This window comes from Sinocyclocheilus grahami, unplaced genomic scaffold (genome assembly GCF_001515645.1).
Source record: "Sinocyclocheilus grahami isolate Dianchi unplaced genomic scaffold, SAMN03320097.WGS_v1.1 scaffold215.1, whole genome shotgun sequence".
NCBI lineage: Eukaryota > Metazoa > Chordata > Actinopteri > Cypriniformes > Cyprinidae > Sinocyclocheilus > Sinocyclocheilus grahami.
In genome coordinates, this window is record NW_015505394.1 from 540,023 (window position 1) to 556,164 (window position 16,142).

A 16,142-nucleotide genomic window follows, 5' to 3' on the forward strand; every position below is an offset into this window, starting at 1 on the left:
ACACACACACACACACACACACACACACACACACACACACACACACACACACACACACACACACACACACACACACACACACACACACACACACACACACACACAGAGTACAATGACAAGTTATAAGCACCTGTAATTGTCATTATGCACTGAAACATGATCTGTACTTCAGCACATGGGGCACTGCTGCTTCACACTAAAAGCACTCTCATGCATGAGAGGTCATTCCACCGTTCCTGGCTCTCCTGATGCTCATTAATTCTCATTCCTCAACAGCATGACAAATGTTAATATGCTTGCTAATAAGATCACCCAATATGTTCCATTCAAATAAAAGCAATAGTTCACCACAAAATGAACATCAGCCATGTCATTCCAAAATGGTATGACTTATTTCCTTGCATAGAACCAAGCGCCCTTTTTTCAATATAGTGAAAGCAAATAGTGACCAACGATAGCAGCTTGGTCATTGTTAAATAACTCTTAGTTTTCGACACTAGAAAGTTATTTGGTCGGAACATGATAGTAAGTGCATGATGACACAACTTTCACTTTTGAGTTAACTATCCCTTTAAAGTGCCCCTATTATGCCATTTTTAACATTCCTAAAATTGTTTTGGGAGTCTCCTACAATAGGTTTACATGCATGCAAGGTCAAACAACACTTTAGTTTTCTCAAAATATGCATTTAGTATCACCTCATTTTCCAGCGATTCTCAAATGATTTGTTCAAAGCAGTTCTAAGGTTCAGTGTTGCTAAACCCCTCCTTTCCGTGAGCCTACTCTGCTCTGATTGGTCAGCTGGCCCAGTCTGTTGTGATTGGTCTACCGCGTACAGTGCGTGTCGGACACAATATGCCCATTGTCATAGTTCTGTATTTTAAACGCTTGATAGAAAATATAAACATCTATTATTAATCATACTTACAAGTTGTGATTCAGTAGAGGTAGCTGGTCCAAATAAACTGGGTACAGCGCCATCTTTCAAGAGCAAGCATTTTGTGAATCCCGCATTGAACTCACAGAGATTAGAGAAGCAGTCGTCAGTAAAATGACGTGTTTGAGGGCGGGTCAAGTTGTTCGCGGCCGGCCTACGTAGAACATAGGCGGCCATTATGCAAATGTGTTACTAACGACTCGTTCAGGTTGTTCAGGGTCGATTCTTTCTTTTGTGAGACAATAACTTTATTTATCGTGCACTTTCGTTTTTACAACTTTGCAGATCGTTTGCATTCACATACAGCTACATTACACACTGCATGAAAGGCAATATTCAAAATGGCATAACAGGGGCACTTTAATACCATAAGTATCACACATTCGGGAAACGGGAGTAATAAGTCCATTGGCAACATAAAAGCAGAGTCACTATTTCACTCTAATCAAAAAAAGGAATGAGAAAAACAGGGAGCAACCTGGAGGCGAAGAGAAGGATGAGTATTACAAGCAGCAAAATAAAAAACTGGGAAACGAGAGAGTTACAGAGAGACAACACAGAGCAGGTATTGAAGCACAAAGAGACGTGAATAATAGAGGGAGATAAAGAGAAGCAATTTACATTCCAAACAACTTCTATGTATATCTTTAAATGCTATATTTTAAAGTATTGTAATTATTCTACGACAAGAATATCCAATTAAGATAAATGTTTCTCACAAATGTTTTTGTGAAAAAGGAGATTGACCACCAATCAGAGAAAGTGTACGAGGAGGAGAAATGTCCAGTAGAATCAATTGCATGCTTAGAATATAATTGAACAAAGCACTGAAGCCTAATACAGATGAAAGTAAAATGAATAAAATATTGCAATGCACCACAGCTGATTAACTACACACTAAACAAACAAAATGAAATATTGATGTATTGGGACCTAGACATGGATATACACAAATGTTCAAAAGTGAGTTCAGTAATATTCTTTTTGAAAGAAAGTGATACTTCTATTCAACAAGGATGCATTAAACTGATCAAATGTGACAGTATAGGCTTTTACATTATTACAAAAGATTTCTATTGTTGATGAAAACTAGAGTAATAGATGCTGAAAAATCAGCTTTTCATTTCAAGAATCAGAAATCCCATTTTAAAATATATTAAAATAGAAAACAGTTTTTTTTTATTGTAACAATATTACTTGCAATAATGTTACTGTTTTACTGTCTTTTTGATCAAATAAATGCAGTCATGGTGAGCGTAAGAGATTTCTCTTATTAAAAAAAAATTCTAATAATAATAATAATAATCTAATAATATTTTATCACCAGGTCCCTGCTGATACGGATTCATATGAAGCATGAGAGTAAACTGTTAGAAACAGACAGTTATAACTGTAAGTATAAAGTTATTTTCAAACCATTCACGATGAGAGTACCTCAGTCTGGGAAGTGATATTAAGCCATGCTGCCACAAACAACCTGCTTGAACGTGTCTGAACATTTCACATTGCCCAGAGGCAGTTAAGCGTTTTTAGGGGGAAAAAAATAAATGAATTCTGTGGAAAAATGTCTTCCTGTGAAGCAGCTGTCAGACTTAAGGCTGTTCAGGCAGTTTTCCTTACGTAAGAAAATGTAGTTGAATGTGTAAAATGTAGCCATCAATAACCCCTAGTTTCAAATAAAAGTTCAGTGCATTTTCTTGTCAGGCACAAATCATGTTTGCAATGCGCACAGAGTAAAGAGAAAGAGGGAAACCAAGACATGAGCGGGTGGGGAAGGAGAAGAAAAAGACAAAGAGAATGAGGAAAGGAGAACTAGATGGAAAGAGAGAAAGATACCTCTTTCGGAAGATTTTGAAATATGCTTTTGTTTGAAAGTGTCTGAAAGAGAGAAAAGAGAAAGAAAAGGAGAGAAAGAAAGACAGAAAGACTCACAGACTGACAACAAGAATCAGGAGAAAAACTCATAAAGAACATCTGCATCACAGTATTATGACACATTTAAGGGCAAAGACACAAAGGCAGAGAATAGAGATCCAGACCAGAACTATGAAAAAACAACATGAAACCATATGGACATTAAGTAGAAACTGTCCTCTGGTTTAGAAAATTAAGCTTACTAGTTTAATCAGGATATATGTGGGATTTGTAAATTACAGCATACAGTATAAAGGAGAATGCTTTTATTTTTTTAAAGATCTTTTCAACAAAAATATAAATTTTTTGTTTTTTGTACTTCTGGCCTTCATGAGTAGACAATAAAGAGCTGACTAAGAAATTATTCAAGTTCAGCATGTCAAATGAGGAAAACCTGGAAAAATGTGACCCTGGACCACAAAACCAGTCTAAAAGAGCAGGTCATATGCGTTTTTGAAAAATATCTCTTTTGCAGTTTATAACGTACCTATCCTTAAATGAAAACAATCTGCAAAGTTGTTAATCAAAAAAAGTACATGATAAATAAAGATATTGTCTCTCTAAAGAGAGAGTAGATTCTGAATCGCCTTAACGAGTCGTCGTATTTTCGAATCTTTTGCCTGTTACGGGTATACGTCACTGGGTAACACATTTGCATTATCCCCGCCTGCCCGCGAGTCTGACCTGCCCACAAACACTTCCGCTAGTTAGTGTGTTTACATCATGTTGAGAAGACGCTGTGTTCAAGGATACCACAGAAATACAATTCAAACCTTTTGTTGTGTGCTTGTCATTTCACTGCGGACTGCTTCTCTAATCTTGGCTTTTATCTTCGTTGGCTTCTAATCTTCTTAATTTGGACTAACACCCGTCTCCGAACCACAACCTGTAAGTACGATTGATACGTTATGTGTACATTTTCAATTGAGTGCTCAAAATATCACGTTTTTGTGCTAATATGTGATGTACACCTAGTGCAGCTTTAGGTTTCCAGGTAAAGCACGATATTACTGTCTTACTGAAATAGTTCTGATAATTCGCTCTGAATCCACTATTTCCTAAGAATGTGTCGATTAATGTAGACCGGCGTTGTTCTAATTACTTCGTTTAATAATAAAGAATGTAGTGTAGCGCACAGACTTTATAATCATTGTGAAATTGCTGTTTATTTTGCTGCACCGGCAGTTATAGGGTTAATGCGGGAGGCTGGTGCGCCTGTTCAGACATTACAGTAGACATATTTTGGATTACAAACTGTATTGTTTCATCAGTTAGTCACGTTAGCACTCGACTAACGTATCCACCATTATTGTTTTAAGTGTTCACAGTTTAGCAGCTAAACTTTAGCTGTGGGCACGATTCGCTTGCACAAGTGTTTTTGTATTTTATGTCATTATTATAAGAACGGATCGGAGCACTATATTATTGTTTTATGTAAAGGTGCTTTGTCAATAGTAGTGCTCGCTAACTTGCTCAAGGACTCCTCTCTGTGCCAATCACAGCAGGCTTGGCCAGCTGACCAATCAGAGCAGAGTAGGTTTATGGAAGGGAGGGGTTTGCTCCGAACTTGCTTGGAACGAATCGTTTCGAAATCATTGGCAAATTACTCTAATATTAAATGTATATTCTGAGAAAATTACAATGTTTTCTGACCTCAGATGCATTTAAACCTGTTATAGGGGACTCCAACACAATATTAGGACACTTTAAAATACCATATGACCTGCTCTTTAAGTCTCTGGGGTATATTTGTAGCAATAGCCAAAAATACATTGTATGGGTCAAAATTATTGATTTTCTTTTATGCCAAAAGTCTAAGGATATTAAGTAAAGATCATGGTCCATGAAGATATTTTGTAAATGTCCTACTGTAAATATATTAAAACTTAATTTTTGATAAGTAATATTCATTAAGAACTTCATTTGGACAACTTTAAAGGCGATTTTCTCAATATTTAGATTTTTTTTTGCACCCTCAGATTCCAGATTTTCAAATAGCTGTATCTCTGCGAAATATTGTCCTATCCTAACAAACCATACATCACATCACAGATGATGTATAAATCTCAATTTCGAAAATTTGACCCTTATGACTGGTTTTGTGGTCCAGGGTCAAAAAAGATAATATCTGGTACTTTTTGCAAGCTTTCATGTGGTGAAGCTCATCGTGACCAGCTATGCTGAGAAGGGGTGACACAGATCTTTGATTGTGACTGGATGCGTTACAGTATAGCTCAGCCTATTTATAGCAAAAAGGAGTCAATCTCCAGATGAGATCACAGAGAGGTCAGCTGGTGAGAGTCATGTGGTTTCCTTGAATGCTGAATGAGACTCACTGTCACAGGCGTACGGTTTGTCCTGATCCTCCAAAGCAGCTGCTGCTTCCAACTTCTTCCTAGCACTGCTGACACCACGACCCTGTGAAACCGATATTATCATAAATGTATCCTTTTAGATGTGTTTTGCTAACACAAATTAGGGGCCATATTTTAACGATCCAAGCGCATGGGCTAAAGCGCATGGCGCAAGTGCACTTAGGGCGTGTCCGAATCCACTTTTAGCGACGGGAAAAATGGACGCCGTGCCCGCCGCATGGGCTAAAAGTGTTGTCCCAATTCTCTTAATGAGTAATGGGTGTGTTTTGGGAGTAGTGTGCAATAAACCAATCAGAGTCTCATCTCCCATTCCCTTTAAAAGCCGGTTGTGCTCGTGCCATGGCGGATTCGCTTTTTACATGGCAGAATTTGCAAGAGCAAAGACTGAACACTTCTCCAGAGAGGAAAGGTTCTGCTCGTGCGTGAGGTTACAGTGAGTGAGCAGACCATATACAGGGCACAATAATAATCTTTCACATAGTAATCCTTTCATTTTTAATATTTGGAATGTTCTTCTGCGTGTCCCTGTGTGTGTAATAAGCAGTGTACGCGCGTTGTTCACCCTCCTATAGGCGCATATTACTAACGCGCTCTTTAAATAACAAAAAAAAAATGCACGATTGACTTTAGACCAGGTTTCAGTAGGTCAATGGCGCAGTCTATTTCAGTTGCCTCAAAATAGCAACACGCCAACAATGCGCCTGAACACACCTCGTTTTCAGACCAATGGGCACAAATGCATTTGCCATTTAAACAATGTGATGCAGGACGTGAAAATTATATCTCTGTCGGGCTGAAACTAGCAAAAAACACTTGCGTTGCACCTGGCGCCAGGTGTATGATATGGCATTGTACATGCATGCAAGTTTAGAAGATCAAGAGTTCACCTTTCCCTTGCCTTTTCCCCGTCTTTTTGGAGCATCTTCTTCATAATCTTCATCGTCCAGATCATCTAAAAAATCATCTGGCTCCAAAATTCTCTACACACAAAAGTGTGAAAACCAATCAGACAGAATAACTAAGCAAGGTGAGATAAAAAAAAAAAACAACAACAGTGACACCTCCAATCAAAATCATAAGCTGTTTTCTCAGTACTTTACGGATCCTGCTGCTGGGGTTTAGTCCCCCGGTAGAGTACTCTGTAGAGCTGGGCTCCTCCTCCCCTGTGCGGAGCTCCAATCCAGATCTTTTATCCAGTGGCTCTCCCTTCAGAAGAGCCTCTAAGCTGCTGCCATCACTGGAGAAAACGTCCTTCTTAAGCCCCAGATCCAGCTCTGAAACATACATACGCACATTCACATCCATAGGCAACTGCACAGAGATGGATAGAAATGTCATCAAAACATACAACTTAAATTAAAACTTAATTACAGGAAAATGAAACAAATACCTAAACACAAATCTATGAATGGCCTACACACAGGGAATTACATAAAAACAGCCTCAAATAACATATCTTTACTTTTATTAGACCAAGGAAGTGAGTGGTTGTGTACCGGGCTTTAGGGATGGGAAGGCTAGACGAGGGTCCTCTGGATGATTAGCTCTCCTCTTCTTTCTCCAGCGTCGTGCTGGATATGTGTACAACTGACCTGGGGCAACACCTTTGGGGAGAGAGGCATGAAAAAGATACATACAGTAAGTCATGTCTTAAGGCCTTTTCACGCTGAACGTGAAAATTCGGTGCGATGACGCTTTTGAATCAAAACAATAGATCCCTATGGGGCTATTCACACCAGGCGCGATTATTTGCAGCGTGAAAAAGCGAGAATGTTTTTCTGCCATGTGTGTCGATTTTTTCCCCGTCACTCCACGATGAAACGGGCCGTCCAATCAGATTTGAGATTACATCATGTGCCCGGAGCAGCTGCTGTTGCACAAAAGGGCAAGAGTGGTGGCGCTGTTTTGAAAACCAGTGTAAACAAATACCGAAGAAGAGAGTGGAAGCTGAGTTCTTGTTATCATTAGTATCTGAGAACAGATTTATTCACACGTTCTTTATACAGAATATAATTTCTGTTCATTTGCCACTGAATTATGTGATCTGAAGAGCACTGTCTGTTTTCTTCCACGTGTGTGAGTGTTATGAGTCAGAGTACGTTCAGATCTGTCAATCATGTGATCATATCTCCAGCCATTCCGTATATTAAAAAAAAGCATTTAAAACAAGTATTATACATAGTTTGTGTTTCTGGTGTAGAACCAAACTTTATCTTAATTTAATGCTGCGTATTGAGCAGCGAACGATGTTAACTCCATATACAAGATACATATCTGAGGTTGTTGGTCAGCACCACTTAGCATGTATTCAATTCAATTCAAGTTTATTTGTATAGCGCTTTTCACAATACAAATAGTTGCAAAGCAGCTTTACAGAAAATTAAGTTTCTACAATATATTTAGTTGTAGCTTATCAGTGGTGACTATGTCAAATTGATATACAGTGGTGTGAAAAAGTGTTGGCCCCCTTCCTGTTTTTTTTTTTTTTTTTTTATTTACATTTGTTTGATGATCTGAAACATTAAAGTGTGACAAACATGCAAAAAAATAAGAAATCAGGAAGGGGGCCAACACTTTTTCACACCACTGTACATATGGCAGAAATGTACGGAAAAATCAATTAAAGACGTAATCAAACAGACGATGAACACCATTAACAGCAATTATTATATGATGCAATCAAACTTGTAGCAATAAAATGCTACAAGTATGCATGTAGGCATGAATTAGCAGAGGGCGATCAATCGTTTCACACTCCGTGTAAAAGCACCATTCGTCGGCGATTCGCCTCGCATTTTCGCATCACGCTCAGTGTGGAAAGGCCTTTAAGTGAAAATAAGGGAAGGCATAAAAACACTGTAAAAAATGTAAATCCAATTTATTATTTACTTATTTGAGAAATATTTATAATAATTTGTGTGTGTGTGTGTGTGTGTATATATAACATATTATTAGTAGATGTAGATAGATAAAAATATAGAGATATTAATTATATTGTTGTATAATTATATAAACTCTGTTTACTTGAAATATTTTATTTACATAAATTCATGTTAATAGACACTACTGTGCAAAAGTCTTTGGCCACTAGTATTTTTCACCAAAAAAAAAAGGTTTTAAGCCAGTTATTTTTATCTTTTGCTGTAGTGTGTCAGTAGGAATTATCAGTTTACATTTCCAAACATTCCTTTTGCCATTAATTGTAATAATCCAGTGAGATTTTTGTATGCACACAGAGTATAACAACAGCCGTGCTCCACACAGAGATCTGATCTCACCATTATCGAGTCCGTCTGGGATTACTTGAAGAAACAGTAAAAACTGAGACAGCCTAAATGTAGAACTGTGGCAACTCCAAGATGCTTGAAGAAACCTACCTGCACACTACCTGTCGTGTATTTAGATATATGCATATGAAAATAATATATAGTTAAATGTTATAATTAAAATTCTATAAAAAATTTGAATTTTATTTATTTAATAATTAACTTGTATTGGTATCAACTCATTTTGAAATTGACAACAACTGTATTGGTTTGAACTAATTTTGGTGTCAACTCAATGCTTAAAAAAAAACAAAAAAAACACTTCAGTTCTGTAAAGAGATTAGTGAGTGAGTGAGTGAGTGAGTGTGTGTGTGTGTGTCCCACCTGGTCCTCTGTGCCGTTTCTCCATCCAGAAGTAGCAGTTGCTCTGGGCGACACCTGTCTGAGAGTCGAGGAAGGGCATCCTCACGCTCCTCTCTGCGCACAAACGGGCATTATAGTTGTGACACTGCTCCATAGCGTCCCTGTAATACTGCTCACCCAGCCTACAGACAGAGAAACAAGGCCTACAATAAATGCAACAGCCTGAATCAAATCTAAGTTCTACAAGAGGAGCTTTCTGAAACTCACACAGAGTCTAGAGAAGCCATTTTTGTCAGCGACAAGCGATAGTGTGTCAACACACACCCTACCACTGCCTCCCTGAAACTAGCTCAACCCTGTTCAGCTTAGCCACCCGTGTGTGTTTGTATGCAGCAGGAGGTCTTGCAGGCATGCAGCTCAGTCATTGTAACGCTCTCACTCCAGCCACTTAGCAGGTGCCGCTGCCACCCATCACCCCGGCAACCACTAAGAGGCCCGGAGAGAGCACAGGCTAGCTAAAGCCCATGAGATTAGAGCACAGACGGGCGTTGATGTCACAGAGGATGAAACAAAAGCTTAAAGCTTTGCGGTGTTAGAACCAAGAGCTCTGAGGGGTTTAAAGCCCAGACAACAAAACATCTCTGGGATGATCGTCCGCCTCCAAGACGCCAAAAGACAGAGCTGCAGCTTCAAAAGACTCTTGCTCAAAGGGAAAGCACATTCCACAAACCAGACACTCTAACCACATGAACACCTGCTATTAAGATCCACTTTATGGACCGCTCTAAATCCAGGTGTAAATGGGGTCCTGTTTCAAACCATATTCAGAGGTAGTCAGAAATGTGACCACACTGAATTGGTGTAAACACTAATGCACCCTGATTCCTTCCAGACAACAACAAATAACCACCTATTCACCTGTCAAACATTAAGACTAATTTCGTATCAGATGAGCCACGTTGTAAAATGACTACAAATGCACAACCATAAACAGCCATGAATGCTGTGAATGTGCATGTGCTTTTTTAATTTACTTTCAGCCGTGGAAGATCTTAAAGGGGTCATGAACTGAGAAATCAAAATTCCCTTGATCTTTTGACATAAGAGGTTGTTGTACTACAAAAACATCCTGCAAGTTTCAGAAGTCAAACTTTCTTGTTAGTCTAAAAACAGCTTATATTGAAGTCAATCTGCCAAAATGACAGGTTGTGGAATGTGCCACTTTATGACGTAATAGTGTGGCTAAACCCCACTTCCGCAGAGGAAAATCAACGCCTGCTTCTATATCACTGTCTGTTTAGTTTTTAACCTAACATCACAGCAGCGTCCATCTGTGAAGGATGTAGGCTGTCAAACATATACAACTGGTAGCCAATCTTAGCAGTGGGTGTTTACTTCTGAGCTCTACAATCTGCCACACCTATTCAAACAGAGCATTAAGATGAGGGGGTCAAAACAGGACAGAAAATAGCCTATTACTTCTAAATTATGTTTTTCGATGTAAAAATCTTGATAACATTATAAGTGGCCCTCGGAGAACAGCACTAAATGATAAAAAAAGCAGTTCATGACAGTTCCTTTAACACCAGGTATAAACAGAGCCAGTCACAGCACTGATTACCTACACAATGCTAACATGAATAGTAACCCTACACCTTAAAGTGCCCCTATTATGCCATTTCGAATATTGCCTTTCATGCAGTGTGTAATGTAGCTGTATGTGAAAGCAAACAATCTGCAAAGTTGTAAAGTTGAAAGTGCACGATAAATAAAGTTATTGTCTCCCAAAAGAAAGAATCGACTTTGAACAGCCTGAACGAGTCGTCAGTAATTCGAAACATACTTAAGTGACGACTACACATCACGGGATAATACATTTGCATAATGGTCACCTAATTGACCCGCCCTCAAATACATAATTTTACTGACGACTGCTTCTCTAATCTCTGTGAATTCAATGCGGGATTCACAAAATGCTTGCTCTTGAAAGATGGCGCAGTACCCAGTTTATTTGGACCAGCTACCTCTACTGAATCACAACTTGTAAGTATGATAAATAATAGATGTTTATATTTTCTATCGAGCATTTAAAATACAGAACTATGACAATGGGCATATTGTTTCCGACACACACTGTACGCGGTAGACCAATCACAACAGACTGGGCCAGCTGACCAATCAGAGCAGAGTAGGCTCACGGAAAGGAGGGGTTTAGAGAGACTGAACCTTAGAACTGCTTTGAACAAATCGTTTGAGAATCGCTGGAAAATTAGGTGATATTAAATACATATTTTGAGAAAGCAAAAGCCTTGTTTGACCTTGCATGCATGTACAGTGGGGAAAAAAAGTATTTAGTCAGCCACCAATTGTGCAAGTTCTCCCACTTAAAAAGATGAGAGAGGCCTGTAATTTTCATCATAGGTATACCTCAACTATGAGAGACAAAATGAGAAAAAAAAATCCAGAAAATCACATTGTAGGATTTTTAAAGAAATTATTTGCAAATTATGGTGGAAAATAAGTATTTGGTCAATAACAAAATTGCATCTCAATACTTTGTTATATACCCTTTGTTGGCAATGACAGAGGTCAAACGTTTTCTGTAAGTCTTCACAAGGTTGTCACACGCTGTTGCTGGTATTTTGGCCCATTCCTCCATGCAGATCTCCTCTAGAGCAGTAATGATTTGGGGCTGTCGCTGGGCAACACAGATTTTCAACTCCCTCCAAAGATTTTCTATGGGGTTGAGATCTGGAGACCGGCTAGGCCACTCCAGGACCTTGAAATGCTTCCTACGAAGCCACTCCTTCATTGCCCGGGCGGTGTGTTTGGGATCATTGTCATGCTGAAAGACCCAGCCACGTTTCATCTTCAATGCCCTTGCTGATGGAAGGAGGTTTTCACTCAAAATCTCACGATACATGGCCCCATTCATTCTTTCGTTTACACAGATCAGTCGTCCTGGTCCCTTTGCAGAAAAACAGCCCCAAAGGGGAGCCAGAGGCTTTGTGGGCAGATCAATATCATGCCTGCTCAAGGACCTGGGACTACGGGGAGCCACACTGAGCAGATCCACCAAAGAGCTCTCTGAGGAAGCGGAGAAAGCAAGCCACTGGCTCTGGCTGAAACGACGAGACAAGGCTTGGGGAGTAACATCGAATTAGGTTTTGCTGCAGGGGGTGTCAGGGAGACGTCCCTGTTCACTGCCCCGCCACCAGGAGACGTTCTGGGTTAAGGGGCGAAACGTCAATGAGCGGTGGTCCTCAGCTGAAGACCCTGCAGAAAACCACGTGGTATGCGGTCAGGTTTAGGCCTGCCTCAGGGAAGAGGACGCCCCTGCCATGCATAGTCCACCATAGGCACCGTAGGAGGTGCGACAGGCCTAAGGTCCAGCAGAAAGACCACCTCGCTGTAATGAATAATTGTAGGAGACTCCCAAAACAATATTAGGAATGTTAAAAATGGCATAATAGGGGCACTTTAATCTTAGTATAGCACTGGTAGCACATCCTGTTAGCAGCATTGTTATGGTTGACTAAAACAGTCTAAAACTAAAAACTGTTTTTATTAATTGAGATAATACTGAAATTTAAACCGATGAGAAAATATATGTAATGCATAACAAAAATGAGAGGTGTTGCCTTGGCAACTAACTAAAATAAATTAAGTTGAAGTTTAAGTACTAAAATCTAGGGCTGGGACAATAAATCGATGCATTGCGAATCGAGAAATGATTCTGCATCTATTCTGAGATTTTCCGAAGGCATCGCGATTCTCTATTGAATCAATTCTGAGCTAGGGCTGGGCGATTTGGTTAATTTTTATCTTGATTTTTTTCATAACGTTTGACCGATTCTCGATTTTTTTATGATGTTTAATTAGTCAACTTGATAATGTAACTAAAACATGATTCAAGTAACTTTTTCTTTATTAACCCTCTTATTTAAAGAAAATTCTATTCCAAGTGCACCACACATGTTGTCAACATGATGTAAATGTTAAACAAATCACTTAAGTATCTTTGCAGAAAAGATGCATGAAATTCAACTACACTGAACAAAATTATAAACGCAACACTTTTGTTTTTGCCCCCATTTGTCATGAGCTGAACTCAAAGATCTAAGACTTTTTCTATGTACACAAAAGGCCTATTTCTCTCAAATATTGTTCACAAATCTGTCTAAATCTGTGTTAGTGAGCACTTCTCCTTTGCCGAGAAAATCCATGGCAGTTTGTCGTCGTAACCGACATTCAATGGCGTCTGGCACTTTGGAGAGGTGTTCTCTTCACGGATGAATCCCGGTTTTCACTGTACAGGGCAGATGGCAGACAGTGTGTATGGCATCGTGTGGGTGATGTCAACGTTGTGGATCGAGTGGCCCATGGTGGCGGTGGGGTTATGGTATGGGGATGCGTATGTTATGGACAACGAACACAGGTTCATTTTATTGATGGCAATTTGAATGCACAGAGTTACCGTGACGAGATCCTGAGGCCCATTGTTGTGCCATTCATCCACGACCATCACCTCATGTTGCAGCATGATAATGCACGGCCCCATGTTGCAAGGATCTGTACACAATTCCTGGAAGCTGAAAACATCCCAGTTCTTGCATGGCCAGCATACTCACCGGACATGTCACCCATTGAGCATGTTTGGGATGCTCTGGATCGGCGTATACGACAGCGTGTTCCAGTTCCTGCCAATATCCAGCAACTTCTCATCAGCCATTGAAGAGGTGTGGACCAACATTCCACAGGCCACAATCAACAACCTGATCAACTCTATGCGAAGGAGATGTGTTGCACTGCGTGAGGCAAATGGGGGTCACACCAGATACTGACTGGTTTTCGGACCCCCCAATACAGTAAAACTGCACATTTTAGAGTGGCCTTTTATTGTGGCCAGCCTAAGGCACACCTGTGCAATAATCATGCTGTCTAATCAGCATCTTGATATGCCACACCTGTGAGGTGGATGGATTATCTCGGCAAATGAGAAGTGCTCACTAACACAGATTTAGACAGATTTGTGAACAATATTTGAGAAATAGGCCTTTTGTGTACATAGAAAAAGTCTTAGATCTTTGAGTTCAGCTCATGAAAAATGGGGGCAAAAACAAAAGGTGTTGCGTTTATAATTTTGTTCAGTGTACATCTTGTACAAATTATATGTTGAGAAATAATACGAGGAAAAAAAATCTCAAAAGTCAAGGTAATTCAAATTCAAAATGACTGAAGGTATAACCAGTAGACTATTATTAACTATATGTTCTATAAAAACAACAGCAGCTTTCAGCCTGTCACCATGATGCAAACATGAAATATCAGACATACAGTAACGGTAGTAGTTACGTTTTTTTTTTTAATTCGCTTGCGCTACTTTTCTATAGTTTTTTCTATGTGAACATGGACGTGTTTGACTGTTCCACTCGCATCTCTTGCAGCATCTCATGCATGAAACGGCATTCTAAAAATGCAGCACTCAAGCGGTTAATCACGTGCGCCGACATGCGGTTGGATCGTTCTTTTCTCTTTACTGTTATCATTGGCATATTGTCAAAGTGTCTAATTCTGACGTTTGGTAATATTTCTATTCAAAATCTCAATTCCTCGATTTATAAAAAATAAAATCATGGCAAAACATTAAATTCGAATTAATCGATAACATCGGAAAAAATCGCCCAGCCCTATTCTGAGCTTAGTTTTTAACAGCAGATGGCACTGCGTGCTTTAGAAATAGCTGTATTCTGCTTGCTTCCAGTTCCTTACACACGCACCATTTGAACCTAAAATAATCATTCATAAACTTCGAAAAGGTTGAAGCGAATTACAAGGATGTTCACAGTGGGCTGTGTTTACATTAATCTTACATCATAAAAGCCGATGTGCAAAGTACAGTTAACCACTTACATTACTCAGCCGAATGCACAAGCGTTCTTCTTCATGAGCATTTGAGTGTGTGGTTAAAAACTGGCCTAGAGCGCCATCTGCTGTTAAAAACTAAGCTCAGAATCGATTAGAGAGAGAATCACGATGCATTCCAAAAATCTCAGAATTGATCCACGAATTGCGATGCATCGATTTATTGTCCCAGCCCTACTAAAATAACTGAAATAAAAATAAATTGAAGCTAAAGATAAATATTAAAAAATTTTTTAAAAACTAATGAAAACAATGTGACAAAAGCACATAACAAATGACTGAAACTACAAGTAAAATATATAACATTAAAAACTAAATTCAAAATATTAAATAATAAACAACTAATAATACTAAAATAACAGTGCCTGATAGATAGCATCCACCCAATGCAATTTCTGAAATTTTATTTACAGGTGACTGCTAGGGTTGTGATGGTGAGGAAATGTTCCCACCGGTTAATCGACGTGTGACAACACCGGTAATACCGGTATCACCGTGGGGGCTTTCAAATAGCGGCAATTCGGAGTAAAGCAATTGTTCGTTTTTAGTTCGCTTGAATTTTCCCTCTTTTCCTTCGCTTTTAAATAGCTTAAAAGCGCCGTGCGCATTTTACTTTCACTTTTGAATTAATGGCAGTTCGGCGTCAATTGCTTGAATGCAACAACAAACTCACTTTAGGGTATATATAAAAACATAGAACTTTTATTAACAAAACAAATACACCATGCTATAGGGCAGGCTATGCCTAATATAAAATTACAAATAACTTACATAAAGTTTAATAGGTATTAGGGATGTAACGATTAACCGTGGGCCGGTTGAAAATCGATTTAAATATGTGACGATTCAAATCGGTTGAGATGCTAAACAAATCGCGATTCAGTTAGGGGTAGGAGTTTATATGAATGTATGTCTGAGGGGAACTTACTGTCTTTAGAAAGTTAAATGGTATTTTTTTTTCTTTTCATCTTGCCTCTGTATAATGCATATTAAAGTTCATAAGTGCAGCACTGCTTTGTTTACAGCGGAAACCAAGGAAACGCTTTAAGCGCCACCTGCTGGCAGAGAGTGAATCTGCGTCTCGTTCAGCTCGTCTGCGGTGTGTTTCATGCAGATATTTTTATGTATAGTTTCACAAAACTGAAGTCAAACCATTCTGTTTTTGCTTCAACTTTAGAAATTATACAATGTAATTTAGATTTAAAAAATCCTCATGTTGCATGTATGCAGCATCTTTGTTTGGATCATGATTATTATTATTATGTTTAATGATTATTAAACAATTATATCATTGTTTGGAAATGATTGCCTCATTTTAAAGGGAAAGAGCACAGACAAAGCCTTATTTTGTTTATATGAAGA

The 16,142-nt window shown here is 38.9% G+C and overlaps 1 protein-coding gene across 6 annotated transcripts in view; it reads right to left on the reverse strand.

The window, feature by feature from the left end:
• The window catches only part of dpf2 (double PHD fingers 2), a 33,379-nt gene that overhangs the window by 9,275 nt on the left and 7,962 nt on the right, over nt 1–16,142 (reverse strand). For 3 of the 6 annotated variants that reach the window (XM_016286757.1, XM_016286755.1, XM_016286759.1), the window contains exons 2-3: nt 8,877–9,037; nt 6,806–6,830 (exon numbers count right to left, since the gene is read on the reverse strand). In XM_016286757.1, coding sequence (XP_016142243.1) covers nt 6,806–6,830; nt 8,877–9,037 — 186 coding nt within the window. Of the gene's footprint in view, nt 1–2,773; nt 2,816–5,187; nt 5,270–6,113; nt 6,207–6,321; nt 6,501–6,722; nt 6,831–8,876; nt 9,038–16,142 lie in introns of all 6 variants that reach the window. The other 3 variants (XM_016286756.1, XM_016286758.1, XM_016286760.1) reach the window with 3 other exon arrangements.